Raw genomic sequence first — 19,726 nt, 5'->3', positions numbered from 1 at the left:
AGTAGGAAGGGAAAGTCTTGAACTTTCAAACCCGAAATTAAACTTGGTAGGGTAAATCCAAGGAGATGTCCAGTGTAAAACCGATTACGGCATATAAGCTGGAGCAGGATCTGTCCCGCGCGATAGCTCATTCTTCGCAGTTTTAACCCTTGATCTAAATTGTACAAATTGACATGCAAGACCGATATTTATATCGCGTCGGGGGCGCCCGGTTAAGAGTTCCATGATACTACAATCATGGGGGCGGATAGCTTGCTAATCGCCGACTGAGACTTCGGTTTTCAGTTACCCTCAACCAGAATTTGAGGTTAAAACCGGAAAACGTGTCTAGTTTAAAAAACTAGCATTGACATTTTCAAAATCTTAAAACGTTTTCTCAAAGATCCAATTTTCCCTAAGGATCCAAACTTTTAAAAGAACTTTCACCAAAGTTCGTCTCTCCCAAATAATCCAGATGTGTGCGTGTGTTTCATAAATTGTGTGTGTACCTCAACGAGTGTGTATTCCAATAGTGTAAACTTGTGTACTATATCGTGTGAGTGTGATTCCTATTATTGTGTTCTCCAAAAAACGAGTGTGTATTCCAATTGTGTAAATATGTGTTCATAAAAGTGTGAGTGTGTATTCCATTTGTGTTTTATGGGTTTCATATAGCGTGAGTTTGTGTGTGTTTTGCGTGATTCGTGTGATTCGTGTAATATGTACTTCAAATAATGCGTGTGATTAATTGATGTTTGTGTTTTGTATATGAATGATTAGAACAAGACTTGCTTGAGGACAAGCAAGAGTTAAGTATGGGGGATTTTGATATTGCTCAAATTAGTCATATCTTTAGGCGTAATATCGCATCCTATTGTTGTTTATTTCATATGTAAACATAGTAATTTCGTTTGTATTTCATATTATTGTAATATAGTCTAGAATCATTGTAAACTTGAAGAAATATGGAAGATTATGTATGATACAGCTCAGAGATCGAAACCAAGACCAGAGAGCCAAAGACAGAAGGGTGCGCTCAGCGCACCACAAAGTGTGCGCTCAGCGTACATTGCAAAATTTTGAACAGAAGATTTCTTGGCCAAAACCAAAGTGCGCCAAGCATAGTGCGCACCGCGCACAGTAGTGCGCTCAGCGCACCCCTCCTCACACTTTTACCAGAAAAGCAGATTTGAACGTGCGATGTCGAGCTGTAAAGAAAAAGTGGGTTAGGTGAAGAGTGCACTCAGCGCACCCTTACTGTGCGCGCCGTGCACAGTGCTTTTCACCAACTGTTCAGCTTATTTAATTCCATTTCCAGTTTCATTTCAAGAGTACCAGTTTCCTTTCTATTCAGAGACGAAAACATACGATTCAAAGTAGTTCTTGGGCTTATCAAAGTGCATCTAAGCACTCAAATCATTGAAGAATCCAAGATCATTCAAGAGCTTCATCCAAGATTACTCCTAAAAAGTTAATCTTGTATTTACAATGAATTCTATCTTTGTTACTGTTGTGTTTAAGTTTTCAAGCATGATTGTTGGCTAGTCCATTTTATGTTCATCTAGATAAATAACCGAGATGTTGAATGTTTACTATTGATTGATTGTTATTATGTACGATAGTTTGATGTTTGAATACAAGAACCATTCTTGTTAAGTTTAATCCTTTCGATTCAACTAGTTGATATGTTCATTTGATTAAGAAACATCATCTTGTTAAGTTAATGTATTGATTTACACCTAGTGACATGTGTTTATCCGTCTTTTACCAAAAGGGATAAGTTGAGTTCAAATGGTTAATTTACATAAGAATGTAAGAACGACTCTTGTAGATACTTTGGAATAGCTTAATTAGTATGTGTAATTGTCTAGGAGAATGACCAATTCTTTAGAATCTGTTATACACACTTTCAACTACCTAGTTCCATCAATTAACATGTGTTAGTAATTTACCTTATCTAGTGACGTTTATAGGGATCTTATTATAACACTTAGTTAATTATTTGGGTTGGGTGAATTGAGCATTTAACCGGACCTAGGGAATGAACTAAGTTAAACCTTTAGTTGATATAGGAGTGGATCATGTACAACACACCATTGACTTGATCATTCTTCAAGTCTTCAAACTAGTTGAATTAGTTGATTACAAATAGGAGGTTTTAGATGACAAGAACATCACTTGCGTCGTATAATCCCGTTTGAGTGTTTGAGCAAGACTACTATTGGTGAACCAATTAATTAGTTCTCATACATAACCAATCAATCCGATCTTAATCCTAAATAACATTCAACATTAAGGGTAAAAAGTCTAGATGAGCATATTTCTTTAATTTGATATCAAAACTATCTTTCTGTTTTCATAAACTAAAAATACCAAAAATATTGTCTTTTTAATCTTATTCATCACTTGATTCACCCATCGTAAAAAGGCAAACCAAAATATATCTTGTACTTGTAATTTTCTTAGTTAATCACAATTTAGTTTATAATCCTAATTTGATTTAGATATTGTCCTTGGAACGATACACAGATTTTACCATTTACTATATTACTACACGATCGGGTACACTGCCCGTTAGTGTGTAGCAATCTCTAATCGGTATTTTTTCATACTATTTCATACAACAATTCATATACCACGTTTTGCACATCAATACCCTAGAAATATTTAGATTTCACATTAACAAGTTACACTGTACGTTCTTCCAATTTGATTCAACAGTCATTTACTACCCTATTTACATCCACAGATATACGTATCCGTTCACCGCAGAATAAACATTTTCATTCAATTTCATATTTGGATTTTGACCTACCAGAATCCAACAAGTGGCATAATGAAGAAAACATTTGACAAAAATAAAATTTTTTAGAAACAAACAAATTAACTATGAGAAATTTTGTTAAGAATCCACGCTAACTGTTCCTAGCTAACTGTTCCTAGCTAACTGATTACATTTTATTTATCGCAATGTAATTATCGCAATTTATATTCTCACAATTTTATTTATCGTCATTTAATTTTTGTTATTTATTTTACGCACTTTAAATATCGGGACACGTATACAAGTTTTTGACATATCATATCGACGCATCTATATATATTATTTGTAATAACCATAGACACTCTATATGCAGTAATGCTTGAGTTAGCTATACAGGGTTGAGGTTGATTCTCAAATAATATATATACTTTGAGTTGTGATCGAGTCTGAGACATGTACACGGGTCACGATACGTATTAATTAATTCGAATATTATAAACTATATATGAATTATTGAGTTAGTAACTGTGGACTGCTAACTGTGGACTACCAAGATTGGACAATTAAAATGAATTAAAATATTGATTATAACATATGAAACTAAACAATTCTTCAAGTTTGCCACTTGATTTCATCTTAAACCTCATCTATATCTTGACGATTACAATCTGTGTTCAAACCTTTCATGATTCTTGAAAACACCTCAATCGAGAGGATGAACCAACCCTGAGGAGAAGTTTGGTTTCAAACCCCGGTTCGAACAGGAGGAGTACGCCAGCACTTCATCTACGGAAGAAAAGATTGATGCATATAGTTATGCACCTGAAAAACATTCGGAACCTGAATAAACGCTTAACACGTATATGTGCTAGCTCTTTTAACGTTGTTATTACCGAAAATCACTTTGCAATCCCTTTTCAAAATTAGCCAATTTTGTCACAGCTTCAGCAAATCAATTTCGACCTTTCATTCGAATAAGCCTTATTATAACTTTGATATATAAGTTTGCCATTCATCATCGTTACCAGAAAACCTTTTATATTCCACCACATTATCGGCAGATGTACCAACAACTTCGTTACTCTTTGGCCATTTCTACGTCAACAGTTATATATACATATCACAATTATCTTCTGGAAGTTATAATTCTGAAATACTGAAAAGCATTCAGTCTGCGAAACAATTCTTTGAGTTCTGAGAAAGCTGAGTGAAACAACAAAAACTGTAGATGACTTTAACAGTCAAAAGGTTTGATGATAAAGAATAGGGTGTTAGCAAAGCTCAGAGAAGTTTGGAAAATAGATTGAGCAAACTTTGTGGACAAATCACAAAGATTAAACATGCCTTCAAAGAATCCAAATGATTCAGTGTCTGCTGAAATCATTAGCGAATACCTTGCTCCTTACTCTAAATTCTTGCGGACAATATTCTTCATCATCCTCTTATCTTAAATATTCTAAGATATCATCGTATCTTTCATTATAAATATCCTCTATATTTTTGAAGATATTTACATAACTATTCTTATCTGAAATCTTTTATCTTTTTGCGCTATCTGTTTCACGTCATAAAAGAAACGATTTTAGTTTCTAAATTCTGAAACTTTTGAGTTTAAAATATGAATGTTTTGAAGCAGTGTTGGGAACTGAAGCATGAGTTAGTATTATATAATGACACTTGATCAACGTGATTATATTACAGTAAGTCATGCTGAGTTTCTAATGAAACATGATGATTCACAGACCATAACGTCATCATGTGCAATGTTACACGACTCTTACATTCTATCTAATCTCCAAACATATCAAGAATGTATCTTCCTGATTGTTCTATCTTTTCCCTTGGATTCTGGTAATGTAACCAATCAAGATCGTGCTATTACAATTTCTTTCTTAGAACATTAACTATGTTCATTCCGAATTTCATATCTACCAATTTTGGACCATTATTCGCTTGACTTAGAGTCGAAAAGAGAATAAAACGACAAAGAGCTCCGAAATATAAGGGAGCATAAAAGCCCGTTAACAACACATAAATTACAAACCGTGAATATCAATATTTATCGCAACATAAAGACACGGGAGAATTAAAAATACTATAACCCCAAGGGCAAAGTAGAAGTAAGCAGATTCCTCCGGTGGAAGTTGGAAAAGGAGAATGATTGTTGCAATAGTCAGGATAAGGACAATGATTAAAACTGGATTAAGCAGTTTCACAATCTTTTGAAATTAGGAATTGAGTATAGGAGTGGTAAAAGTAATGGAACGGAAGAAGTTAATTTATAAGTGAAATATCTGATAAAGAAATCAAGGCAGATTTTCGCATTTTATTAGAGAGATCCTAATTTTCTAAACTATCGAAGAATCAAATCTTATATAGATTTCGAAGATTATCTTTAAATCCCTTGAATTCCGAAATTCAACCATGACTAGTCAAAAGTTATGATGAAACATGTCTTTCGCATTTCACTATTTAGTGATAGCTTCATTAGTACGCTTCGAGTAATCAAATCGATTTATCTATATTATTTAATAGTGATAAAACTCTATTTAACAACTCAGATTCGTCATGAAAAACATTCTTATTGTTAGCCATGACGACCTCGATCAAATTTCGAGACGAAATTTATTTTACGGGTAGGTACTGTGACGACCCGTAGATTTCCGACCAAAATTTAAACTTTATCTTTATATGTTTCCGACACGATAAGCAAAGTCTATAATGTTGAGTCTCGAAAATTTTGGAACTATGTTCATGTATTCAATTATCCTTTTTACCATTCCTGACGATTCACGAACGATGGTTGTAACTATATATATATATATATATATATATATATATATATATATATATATATATATATATATATATATATATATATATATATATATAAGTTTATATAATAAGTTGAAATAATAATATACAAATTAATAAATTGAGTTAATCATGTAAAATAATACACAAGATAAAAAGTTGATATATTATCAAAAATTATTAATATTATTAATATCGTATTATTATTATAAGTAGTAATTTTTATTAGTATTAATAAACATATTATTGTTATTGTTTTATTATGATTGTTATTAGTAAACTTATTAAAATTATCAATTTTAAGATTTTTTTTTTATCAATACTAATTATTATTATTAATACAATTATTATTATTATCATTATTATTATTTCAATTACTATTATTATTAGTTCCATATTTATATTTAAAATTTATATTGAATATTAATGATGTATAATTATATTTAAAAATTAATACAATCTATTATTATTATCTGTAATAATATAATTATTATAATTATTAGTATCATTATAAATTATTATTTTTATAATTATTATTATTAATAATAGAATTATAAATTATTTATAATTATTATAAAACTATAATAGAATCAAACAACTCGTACAGTTTGTTAGATGTAGCGATCAAACTATTGTTGATTGTTAATTCTGTCTCTAGCTCAGTACAAATCAAACACAGAAGCATCCAAAATCAGTTACCCATTCTTTTCTCCCTTTTATTTTTTTATTATTTATTTATGAGTCTGATAGTTAAAGGGTCGAATTAATCTGCTATAAAACAACTAGTTAATTCATGTTATTAGAGATAAGATTCATTCGTTATTTCCACAAATATCATCAGTTATCAAATTACAGAAATTATTTGAATTTAAACAAACAAAACAAAATACAATGCTCTGCTCTTCAACTTTTTAACCACATCTTGATTTCGAACCAATTTTCAAAATCCTTTAAAGCAGAGTTGTTAGGAATCATTCACACATACTATCTGCAAAACATCAAATCTCAATTCTTTCTATCGATCATGAATTCACGAGTCAAAGTTTTAGTTTTCAAAAGTCAAACATTGTTCTTTAAACGAATTCGTGTAATTTGTTACGATTCAGGTTCAATAAATGCTACTAGTGTATTCTAATAATCATTTGTAAGATATTTCATGAAGATATCTGGGTCTCAAAAAGTTCCAAAATAAAAATCAAATTTTTTTTTTGTTCTTCGTGAACTGAAGTTACAGCAGTTTTGTTTTTATTTTTTTTATTTTTCGTTTAACTGATCAATACCAACAACCACTACAAGTTATTTCCGTTTCATTTATTTATCCTATTTCAAACTCCTGTTATGATTTAGTTTGATAGTATGGACGATTTGTATTATGAAGAAGAAGAGAAATAAAAACAGACAGTTTAACGGCTAAATAAAATTAATATGGGATTTAAATCAGAAAAATAATTAGCAGCGTGATGGTTTCTGGGTATTTCTGGTTTAGAAGAGGTCGCGGGTTCGAGATTGACTAGTGCCACTTTTTTTGAAACATATTTCTTTTGAGGTAGAATGTCCGCTATTATTATTATTATTATTATTATTATTATTATTATTATTATTATTATTATTATTATTATTATTATTATTATTATTATTATCCTTATTATTATTATTATTTTTATTATTATTATTATTATTATTATTATTATTATTATTATTTTCATTATTATTATTATTATTGTTATGTTAACATGATTTTTAATATTTATCCTTAGCATAAGTATTATGATTACCATTAAAATTATTATCATATAGTTCATATTATTATCATTATTAATATTATTAGTATTAACATTATTATTATTATTATTAGTATTATCACTTTTGTTATTATTAATTATTATGATTATGTTAATTATTGTTACTATTACATTAATATTATGAACATTATTATCATTAATATAAGTAATAATTTTTATTATCATTATGATTATGACTAGTATTAGCATTAAGCATCATTCGTATCATTACTGTTTTTTTAATTTAAGTATGAAGATATTAGAATATTAGGAAGAGTATTATGAAATAAAAATATTATAAGTAAGTTATGAATTAAGTATAATATAATTAAGGTTAAGTCAAGATCATGATTAAAGGTATTGTTATAAACGTTAATTTAAGACTTCGAATATGAAAATAATATTTTGTTATAATTAATATTAAGTAATATGTATAAATTTATGGATTTAAAAACTATATATAAAATTATAATTTAAGTAAGTTATTAAATATTATTATCATTATCATTAATATTATTACTAACACTATCATTAATAATAATTAGTATTAACACTACTAATATTATTTTTATCATTATTATTATTATTATTATTATTATTATTATTATTATTATTATTATTATTATTATTATTATTATTATTAAAATAACTATTAATTATATAAACTATATCTATTACATATAACCTAACTCTATTATTAAATTAAGAAATTATTCAAGAGATATAAAATAAATATATTAAAATTATTAATGGAACACATAATTTATTAAAATAACAGTTATATCACTAATAATAATATTTAAATATATATATGTTCGATTACTATTATGTGTATTAATAAATATACAAATAAGATAGGTTCGTGAATCCGAGGTCAACCTGCATTGTTCAGTTCCGTCGTATGAATATTTTTTCTACAAAATATCGTATAGTGAGTTTCATTTGCTCCCTTTTTAAATGCTTTTGCAATATATATTTTTGGGACTGAGAATACATGCGCTGCTTTTATAACTGTTTTACGAAATAGACACAAGTACTTGAAACTACATTGTATGGTTGGATTACTATACCGAATATCGCCCCTTCAAGTTTGGTAACCTAAGAATTAGGGAAATGGCCCCTAATTGACGCGAATCCTAAAGATAGATCTATGGGCCTAACAAACCCCATTCTGGAATTTGGAATGCTTTAGTACTTCGATTTAAATGGTGATTGCGATTGCCAATATTTATGACATACTTGCGAGTATGCAGGGGATATTCTATATGCATTATGTTAATGTCGGTTATCAGGTGTTCATCATACGAATGGATTTTAAACACTTGCGAGTGTAATGATATTTATGAAAAATGAGGATCTTGTGGTCTATTAAAATTATGGAAATGATCGATTATGATAAACTAATGAACTCACTAACCTTTTGGTTGACACTTTAAAGCATGTTTATTCTCAGGTATGAAAGAAATCTTCCACTGTACATTTGCTCATTTTAGAGATATTACTGGGAGTCATTTATGGCATATTTCAAATGACGTTGCATTCAAGTCATTGGGTTCAATAAAGATTATTATTAATTAAATGACAGATTAGGTCATTTATAGTTAGGATATTATGAAATGGTATGCATACCTATCATCTTTCGATGTAATGAAAGTTGTCTTATAAAAAACTAATGCAATGTTTGTAAAATGTATCATATAGAGGTCAAGTACCTCGCAATGAAATCAACTATTATGAATCGTTTATAATGTATATGAACGGGGCCTTTCAGACGGAGCAGATGACAAGGAAACTTCCAATAACAACAACAATAAACCATTCCAACAAAGGTGGAATCACTCATATCGTGATGATAGGAATTTCAGGGAAGTATTAAAGGAACAGGAAGATCTAAGAGCAAACTTAAACAATAAAAAAGAAGAAGAAGATCTACGAGCATTTTTATCGAAGAAAAAAGAAAGAGAAGAAGAAGATCTTAGGGTAAAGCTACATAAAAAGAAGAAAGAAGAAGGCAAGAGCAGCGATAACTGGTTATGGGAAAAAAGAATTATCAAGTTAACAGACGAGGACCTAAACAGATCGATGATGAAGAAAGCTGTCATAGGTGATGTTAAAGACATTGAGCTGTTGGATCAGATTGAAAGTCTTTGCATCAGTCAAGGTCTCAATAATTTCACACTAAAATACTTGGGGGGATATAAAGTAATGCTGCTCTTCGAAAGTAAAGAGGTTGTGGAAAATATTCTGGGAAACCAAGATCACTCACTTCGTTTCTGGTTAGATAATCTTAGGAGTTGGCCTGAACTTTGTCTTCCAAAAGGTAGAATAACATGGCTGAATATCACGGGTGTCCCTGTATCGTATTGGAATATTGAAGTTTTAAAGAAAATAGCCAGAGTTTGGGGAAAGGTCCTGGAAACAGAAAACTGCTATATTCAACAAAATGCAAATCAAAACTTATTCATAGGGCGGGTCCTTATTCATATGGGTCATGCTAATACAATTGATGATGATGTCATGATAGATCTTAAACCAGGAACCCTAATGGTTCACGTTAAAGAAGATATTGATAACTTAATGGTCCTAGACATAGGAAAGGATTGTTCAAGTGAATGGCAGTCTGAACGTGAAGAAGGGTCTGAAAATAATTCTGATGATGAAGGACCGGTGATGGATGAGGATTCCGGTGATGAGTCCGAAGGCATTGAGAATTTCGAGAAAGAAGATAAAGATGAAGTTGGAGGGTCAATAGGTAAAATGGAAGATAGAGGGTCCGGTTGTATTGGTAATAATAATACTTCATGCAATGGAAACCGTTATGTCATTGGAAACATAAAGAATAATATGTTCTTGGATAAGGAGAATGACGGTGATACAGGAGATGTAAGAGTTAATCCCTCGTGCAAAGGGGCATTTAATACGACTGATGGAAATAAAGGGACACCTGCCAACTTGAGGGATAAAGAAAATATGGGTTTAAAAGAAGGGATTACTGAGTCTATAAGCCCGGTAAAAATTGGAAGCCCAACAAAGCTTAGCGGAATTCGTAAAGACAGCCCAACTGAGGTAATTAGCCCAGTAAGAGACACCTTTGATGATGATTTATATATCTGAGCCCAAATCGTACTAGCCCAATCAAGGACACGTTTGAAAGTCATGGGAATGCTTCACAAAAATTGACAAGAGAAGAAAAGGTTAACGAGCCAGATGACTTGCAAAGCCCAACTAAACCAAATGGCCTAAGCGCTAACGAGTTGAAGGAAAAGGATCCATCAGAGAGAAACAATTGTGACGAGCAGCAAAAGGGGTCAAATTACAATGAGGAAGGAATCAGAACAGAAGCAAAAAGAGGCAAAAAGATAGGCGAAACTGAAGCAAAAAATCCAATCAAAGGCAGAAGCAAAAAGAAGTCGCAATCATCCAAGTCGAGAACATAGAATAAAAGAGAATTTTGTTGGAAATCTCTATGTAACTGGAGAGCCTCGTCGTACCTGAGATATGTCAAATCAGTTGCAAGAAATTATGATTCAGCTGAACTAGTAAGTTGTAGCTCCTGTGGTAACCTTAAAGAGAATGAAAAGGAGGTGTGCAATAATTCATATAAAGTGGATGATGGGAATTGCAAACTGGCGAATGGGTCTATTTCAAGCCAAAGGACTTCAGAGGACTCGAAAGCTTCAAGTAATTGCAACAGTAAACCGATCTCTGCTCCCAAAAAGACTGCTATATCCTCCAACTCATCCAGTATTGGCATTCAAGATTTTGGGGAGAGAATTGTCTTAGTCTGGAAAGAAAAGCATAGATACAAGCAGTAAGCTCCTCTCTTTTGTTTTTTCTTTTAGTTTATTTTAACTATGAAGATTGTTTCTTTGAATGTATGTGGGTTCGTGAAGGATGGGAAGTATAGTGGGGTAAAGAGGTTATGTTCGTTAGAAAAATCGTCTATTCTTGCTTTACAGTAATCAAAGTGCTCCACTGTAAACGAATTTTGGGTTGGGGGGTTATGGTATTCGAAATTTTTTGGTTTCAATCAAAAAGAAGCCAGGGGGTTCTCGGGTTGCTTGCTAATTATTTGGGATTCTGATTGCTTTAAAGTAGAAGATTCGATCATAAGTGACCATTTTATTGGAATCTATGGTACGTGGGTTCATTCTGGCGAGCATTCTTTTGTGATAAACGTTTATGGTCCCCAATCAGATGTAAAATAAGATCGAAATGAGGGAAAGGCTTGATAAATGTATCTTTGATATAGATTTATCGTTGGTTATTTGTGGGGAATTTAATGAGGTAAGGGAGCCATCCGAAAGGAAAAATTGGTAATTCATAGAAAGTCGGGCTAAACGCTTCAACGATTTCATAAACAACAACAGCCTTATAGATGTCCCTTTAGGTGGAAGGAAATTCACAAGAATAAGTGGAAATGGTTTAAAACTAAGCAAACTCGATAGATTTTTAGTGTCGGAAAAATTTTACCAACTGTGGGGGAATATTTCTGCTTCTGCCCTTGATCGAACAATTTCTTACCATTGTCCGATCGTATTAAAAGACATACAGCAGAATTTCGGGCCTAAACCTGTTAAATTATTTGATGAATGGCTAAAGTTAGATGGTGCAGATGAGTTGATCAACAACCTGTGGAGTGAAACAATTTTGGAAAATAGATTAGATCGACTGTTCCTTCAGAAATTAAAAAAGGTGAAATAAGGCTTGAAAGAACTCAGCGCCTCTAAGGTTGGGAACATTGACAATGAAATCAAAAACCTCAAAAATGAAGTCGATCTATGGGAACATGCTGCTGAAAACAGAGAGCTTAGTGAAGATGATAGAAGCAAGTGGTTAAAATTGAGGAAAGAATTAATTGAAAAGGATAAACTCAAGATGAGTATGTTAAGGCAAAAGGAAAGCGTTAGATGGACGGTTAATGGAGATGAAAACACCAAGTATTTCCATTCAGTGATCAAGCAGAACTATAACAAATCAAATATTAAAGGGCTGATCGTAAATGGGGTGTGAAATGAGCAACCAGATGAAATAAAAGATGCGGCTTTTTTGCATTTTAAAAAACTGTTTGAGCAAAGCAATCATGTAAGGCCGAGCCTATTTATAAGTCCTTACGAATGATGAAGTGGATAGGTTGGAAGTTAGTTTTGTGAAGAAGAGATTTGGAACGCGGTAAACGAATGTGCAAACAATAAAGCACCGGGTCCCGATGGGTACAATTTTCTTGTCTTCAAAAAATATTGGAGCATTTTAAAAGATGATCTGATTAATGCACTAGGGAATTTTTGGATAAATGGGGAGATTTCGAAAGGTTGTAATGCTTCCTTTATTACGTTAGTCCCTAAGAAGTTGAATCCCAATGGCTTAGCAGAATATCGACCAATAAGCTTAATAGGATGTTATTACAAGATATTGGCAAAAATTTTGTCAATTCGACTTAGGAAAGTGGTCCCAAATTTGATTGGAAGTGAACAGAGTGCTTTTATTAAAGAAAGATTCATTCTTGACGGAGTGTTGGTTTCAAATGAAACCATTAGATTTCTAAAAAACAAACGAGTGAAAAGTTTCTTATTCAAAGTTGATTTCGAGAAGGCTTTCGACTGTTTAGATTGGGATTTTTTAATAGAAGTCATGAAGAGCATGGGGTTCGGGACCAAATGGAGGAAGTGGATCTTGTCTTGCCTTGAGACGGCGTCGGTTTCGGTTTTGATTAATGGGTCTCCCACAAAGGAGTTCACTTTAGAAAGAGGAGTTAGACAAGGAGACCCACTGTCTCCTTTTCTTTTTATTCTTGCGGCCGAGGGTCTAAATATGATAATTAAATCCGCTAGTGATCGAGGTTTTTTTGATGGGGTAGAGGTTGGTAAAGATAAGGTCCGCATCACTCATTTGCAATACGCGGATGACACGTTGATTTTTGGGAAATGGAGTAAAAGAAATGTTAAAAACCTTATGAAAATACTTAAGTGTTTTGAACTAGCATCGGGCCTTCGTGTTAATCTTCAAAAAAGTACAATTTTTGGTGTCGAGATTTCAAATGGAGAACTAAGTGAAGTTGCTAATCATTTTTCGTGTGGAGTAGGAGAATTACCTTTTTCATATCTTGGGTTACCAATCGGGTGTAGCATGAAAAAACAATCGGATTGGAAACCAATTATTGAAAAATTCCAAAAACGACTATCGGAGTGGAAATCTAGAGCGTTATATTTTGGTGGAAGATTGACTCTCGTGAAAGCGGTTCTAAATAGCCTTCCATTGTATTTTTTTCTCAATCTATCGTGTCCCGTCGGGTGTTGTCAAAGATTTGGAGAGAGTGAGGAAAAACTTCTTTTGGGGCGGGACAAACGGGGAAAAAAATTATAATGGGTTAAATGGGAAAATGTGTGTTTGCCTTTCGAGGAGGGTGGTCTAAATGTTGGATCACTTGATTCGGAAAACCTTGCCTTACTCGGGAAATGGCGATGGCGTTTCCTCACCGAGCCTCATTCACTATGGGTCCGAGTCATCTCAAGTCTCTATGGCCCGAATGGTAGTTTTGGTGTTGGCTCTCTCCGTCCCAATTCTCTTTCACGTGGTGTTTGGTTTGATATAATTTATGCAGGTCACAAGTTAGAAGACATGGGAATTCCTTACAACAGTTCTTTCACAAAAGTTGTTGGTAATGGTGTTGATACGTACTTCTGGAGCGATACATGGCTGTTGCCGATCACTTTAAAGCATCGTTTTAAGCGTTTATACCATCTGGAAGCCGAGAAGGACACGAAAGTCTGCAGCAGGGTTCTCTTTTCAAACACAGGTCACGAAGGGGTCTGGAATTGGAGCTGAGACCCAACGGGTCGAGCACTCGATGAACTGACGGAACTTACAAAATTAACTAACGACTTTGTTTTTTATAACAGCAGTAAAGACTCTTGGAGATGGAATATGGCTACAAGTGGCAAGTTTACAACTAAAAAATTGCATTCGATAATTGAAGAAAAAGTAAACGAGGGGAGATCTTTGCACATCTAAACAAAATGAAACTACCTCATTCCAAAAAAGGTGGAGGTTTTCATTTGGAAAGCGAGGCTTAAGAGATTAGCGGTTCGAGAAGAATTGGAAAAAAGAGGTTTGGATCTTCATTCGATTCTATGTCCTTTGTGCAATAGTAGCATCGAGTCGGTTGAACACTCCTTAATGCTATGCACGCACGTGATTGAAGTATGGGATAGGGTTTTTAAATGGTGGGGGTTCCCTCATGTTTCAAATCTTAACATGAGTGAAGTCTTCATTGGGAAATCACCTCATCCTCTATCTTCGTCACAATCTATGGCGTGGCAAGCGGTAGAGTGGGTAACCGGGTACCTTATATGGAAGAATAGGAATCAAAAAACTTTCAAAAATAAATCGTGGAGAATTCCATTGGCTTTAAATGAGATACAAGTTAAATCTTACGAGTGGATATCTAGAAGAATTCGCGGAAGATCGATTGATTGGTTATCGTGGTTATCAAGTCCAAAGTCGTGTATTTAATTTTGTATAGTCGAGTCTTTCATTTCTATCATCATAGTATTCTATTTTTCATGGATGTTCACTCAACATCCATTCGTGAAATGTAGAATGTCGTGTAGCAATTCTATAAGACACATTATACCTTTACTTCGTGATTAATAAAATCTTGCATTTCAAAAAAAAAAAAAAAAATTTGTTTGTAACTTAAACAGTACGTACCACTACCACCTTACTGAAGATTTCCAGCCTACAATCTAGAAGCCCACCTTCTAGATATTAAAAGTAGGAAACATTGACAACTCATATGGAGGTAGCAAAGTTGATGACGATGACGGCCGCCAACCTTCTCCGTTCACACCATTCCACCGCCATAGAATTTTTACTATAAATAGAGGTGCAAACCTCAGTTGTAAATCATCCCAAATCACTCAGAGAAGTGTAATCACAACCTTGAGAGTGTGTGTGAGTTTTGAGAGTTTTTTTTGTAAGAGTTTTGTAATACTCTGTAAATCTATTCTTGTGAGTAATAGAGTTGTTTTTCTCTAAAATTTGTATCTCCCAACGTCCAGGCGATCCTCTCTTCCTAACAAGTGGTATCAAGAGCTTGGTTAGAGACGTTGGTTGAGTTTTTGGGTTTTTTGAAGTTTTCTCAAAATCCAATTTTGAGTGTACCATTGGATTCGTCTCGTCGAACCGAGTCCAACGCAAAAAACGGTGACTTAAACGGAGTTATAACGAGCCCAGAAAACTCGGTCAAAGTTTGGTCAACTCGGCGGAATCTCGCCGGAGAAGACGACCGGTGCCGGAATTTTCGCCGGAGAAGACGATCACTGTAGCAATTCACTGTAGCAGCTGGCGGCACTGTAGCAAGTCACTGTAGCGGTACTGTAGCGGTACTGTAGCGGTACTGTAGCGGTACTGTAGCAATTCTAAAATTTTACACTTTGGTCCCTGAAATTTTCATAATTTCATTTTTGGTCCCTGAAGTTTATAACAAATTATAATTTTGCCCCGTAAGTGGAATTTAAGCCACGAAGTGTCTATTCCATCATTTTCAACCGTTCCGGACACAACGGTGATCTCTGTTTTCTACAATTCAACCCCGTTTGTGTTGAAAAATTATTTGTAAGGTGATAATGTCCACAGAAGAGTCAACATCATCTTCCGGAGCTATGATTATGCTCACAGCCACAAACTACACGCTGTGGAAACCTCGGATGGAAGATCTCCTCAGCTGTAAAGATTTGTTCGATCCTATTGAATTGAAGGGTATACACCCTGATTCTGCCAAAGAGAAAGAGTGGAAGAAATCAAACCGAAAAACTATTGGTCAGATCCGTCAATGGATTGATCATAGTGTCTTCCACTATGTTGCACAAGAGACAGACGCATATGTCCTCTGGAAAAAGTTGGAGGACATGTACCAGGCCAAGACTGCTCGGAATAAAGCCCTGCTGATGAGGCGTTTAGTCAACATGAAGCTCAAAAGTGGAACTTCAGTTGCCGAGCATACCAGTGAGTTTCAGAACTTGGTCAACCAGTTATCGTCTGTAGAGATGCCGCTTGGCGATGAAGTTCAGGCGCTACTGTTACTTAGTTCCCTTCCCGATAGTTGGGAAACGCTGGTAGTAACACTCAGCAACTCAGCCCCGAATGGCAAACTTACCATGTCAATGGTCAAGGATGCCCTATTCAGTGAAGACGGTCCCACGTACCCCTCAACATAATGGTATAGCAGAAAGAATGAACCGAACAATCATGGAACGTGTTCGGAGCATGCTCAGTATGGCTAAGCTGCCAAAGCCATTCTGGGGAGAAGCAGTCAGAGCCGCTTGTTATTTGATCAACCGATCTCCATCAGTACCACTGAATTTTGAAGTTCCGGAGAAACTTTGGTCTGGAAAGGATCCATCATACTCTCACTTAAGAGTATTTGGATGTTTGGCGTACGCACATGTATCCAAGGAGCTCAGGCAGAAGCTGGATGCAAGGACCACTCCATGCATATTCATAGGTTATGGAGATGAAGAATTTGGATACAGATTATGGGATCCAAAGGAGAAAAAGGTGATCAGAAGTAGGGACGTGGTGTTCCATGAAAGCCAGACAATAGAAGATATTGAAAAGCCCACAATATCTCAGAAGACAAATGTTGCTGCTCAGGTGCCAGAGGCAACAACGGAATCATTCATGAGAAATGAATTTTTAGTGCAAGAAGAAATGCCAGAAGTAGAAGATAATGAGGAAAATGACGGTGCTGAGCAGGGGGAGCCACAACCCCATCTGCCAGACGTTCCAGCACCATCACAAGGTCAAGATGATGGTGGATCTCCTCAGAATGTTCCAGAAGTTCGTAGATCTGAACGAGGTCGGATTCCATCGAGTAGATATCCAGAATCCGAGTACCTTCTACTTACTGAAGATGGAGAACCGGAGAGTTTTCATGAAGCAGTAACTCATAAGGATAAAGAAAAATGGTTGCTCGCAATGCAGGATGAGATGGATTCTCTGCAGAAAAATCAAACTTATGAGATTGTAGAACTTCCACGCGGGAAGAAGGCACTGAAAAATAAATGGGTGTTCAAGCTGAAAAAGGATGGTAGTGGAAAAGTGGTGAAATACAAAGCACGACTTGTAGTCAAAGGATTCCAACAGAAGAAAGGGATTGATTTTGACGAGATATTTTCACCAGTAGTCAAGATGACTTCAATTAGAGTCATAATTGGATTGGTCGCAAGTATGAACTTGGAGCTTGAACAGATGGATGTAAAGACAGCTTTTCTTCATGGAGATTTACATGAAGAAATTTACATGGAGCAGCTAGAAGGTTTTGAGGTTTCAGGAGATAACCTCGTATGCAAGCTGAAGAAAAGTTTGTACGGTTTGAAGCAGGCACCTAGGCAGTGGTACAAGAAGTTTGACTCGTGCATGGTGAGTCACGGGTACAAGAAAACTGCAGCAGATGAGTGTGTCTACATTCAGAAGTTTTCTGAAGGAGATTTCGTTGCTCTTCTACTTTATGTAGACGATATTTTGATCGTAGGGAAAGACGTAACGAAGATCAACCAGCTGAAGAAGGAACTCTCTAAGTCTTTTGACATGAAAGACTTAGGACAGGCTCAACAGATTTTGGGAATGCAGATAACCCGAGATAGGAAGAATAAAAGGTTATGGCTATCTCAGGAGAAGTATATTGAACGAGTGCTTTCACGTTTCAATATGAACAATGCCAAACCTGTTAGCATTCCATTAGCTAACCATTTCAAGTTAAGCAAGAGTTCTTGTCCCTCATCCAAGGAAGAGATCGGGGAGATGTCTTCAGTACCATATTCTTCAGCAGTTGGAAGTTTGATGTATGCGATGGTGTGTACAAGGCCCGATATTGCTCATGCAGTGGGAACGGTGAGTCGTTTTCTCTCGAACCCCGGGAAAGAGCATTGGGAGGCGGTAAAATGGATTCTCAGATATCTTAAAGGTACAAAGAATCTATGTCTTTGTTACGGGGGAGCTGATCCAATCTTGGAAGGCTATACAGATACGGATATGGCCGGAGATCCTGATAGTAGGAAATCTACTTCAGGATTCATTTACACTTTTGCAGGGGGAGCTGTTTCATGGCAGTCAAGACTACAGAGGTGTGTTGCATTATCCACAACTGAAGCAGAGTATATTGCTGCCGCAGAAGCTGGAAAAGAAATGTTGTGGTTAAAGCGTTATCTTCAAGAATTTGGAATCAAGCAAAAGGAGTACAAGGTATATTGTGACAGTCAAAGTGCTATAGATTTGAGCAAGAACTCCATGTACCATTCTCGTACAAAACATATTGATATTCGCTATCATTGGATACGCGAGGTAATTAATCGACAACTGTTGAGACTAGTGAAGATCCATACAAAGGAGAATCCTGCGGATATGTTAACAAAGGTGGTGACTCGAGAGAAGTTGGAGTTATGCAGAGACATAACTGGAATGTTTGTGGATTCGGCTGGAGGGGGAGAATTGAAGATTTCCAGCCTACAATCTAGAAGCCCACCTTCTAGATATTCAAAGTAGGCAACCTTGACAACTCATATGGAGGTAGCAAAGTTGATGACGATGACGGCCGCCAACCTTCTCCGTTCACACCATTCCACCGCCATAGAATTTTTACTATAAATAGAAGTGCAAACCTCAGTTGTAAATCATCCCAAATCACTCAGAGAAGTGTAATCACAACCTTGAGAGTGTGTGTGAGTTTTGAGAGTTTTTTTTGTAAGAGTTTTGTAATACTCTGTAAATCTATTCTTGTGAGTAATAGAGTTGTTTTTCTCTCAAATTTGTATCTCCCAACGTCCAGGCGATCCTCTCTTCCTAACACTTACACCTTACATGTCTTCTTTTTTATCTTTTCATTAACCATATTTAAAAACTTGATCAATAACTAAACAATTATTTATCACAGGCAAGATCTATCATAAAGCTCGCAAGCGAAGAGATGGAGGAGAAACAGAGAAAAACATCATGTTCTACCACTTCTTTACAACCGTTGTCACCATTAATTCTAGCATCTCCATGTCCATCTCCAAGCGGGCTTTTGATGAAGAGATCTTTACAAAGGTTTCTTCAAAAGAGAAAGCATAGAATTCAAGCAACTTCTCCTTATTAGCCCTAACACGTTTACGATGATAAAAATTTATATACGTTTCACTTGAAAGATTTAGTTTAAAGAAAATGGCATGAGACGTTCTAGAGTTAGTTCTAGAGTTAGAGGCGTGTGAATTATGTATTATTATCACTAATTCATCCAAGTTGTTTGGCATCAAAACATAAATTTGCTTTTTGCTAAGAATTTTGTTTTAGGTTGGGTTAAAGCCAAAAATAGGCTACAAACTTACACAAATGTACCGATGTCTCCCAC

The 19,726-nt window shown here is 34.7% G+C and overlaps 1 protein-coding gene across 1 annotated transcript in view; it reads left to right on the top strand.

The window, feature by feature from the left end:
- LOC139871555 (protein TIFY 5A-like) overlaps positions 1–19,474 on the top strand; it is an 89,528-nt gene extending 70,054 nt beyond the window's left edge. Inside the window, exon 3 of the mRNA XM_071859264.1 lies at positions 19,271–19,474. Coding sequence (XP_071715365.1) covers positions 19,271–19,474 — 204 coding nt within the window. The remainder of the gene's footprint in view (positions 1–19,270) is intronic.
- Positions 19,475–19,726: the final 252 nt, after the last annotated feature.

This window comes from Rutidosis leptorrhynchoides, chromosome 1 (assembly GCF_046630445.1).
Source record: "Rutidosis leptorrhynchoides isolate AG116_Rl617_1_P2 chromosome 1, CSIRO_AGI_Rlap_v1, whole genome shotgun sequence".
NCBI classification, from domain to species: Eukaryota; Viridiplantae; Streptophyta; class Magnoliopsida; order Asterales; family Asteraceae; genus Rutidosis; species Rutidosis leptorrhynchoides.
The sequence above is the reverse complement of the archived record's forward strand: the minus strand, read 5'-3'. Positions and strand labels throughout refer to the sequence as shown.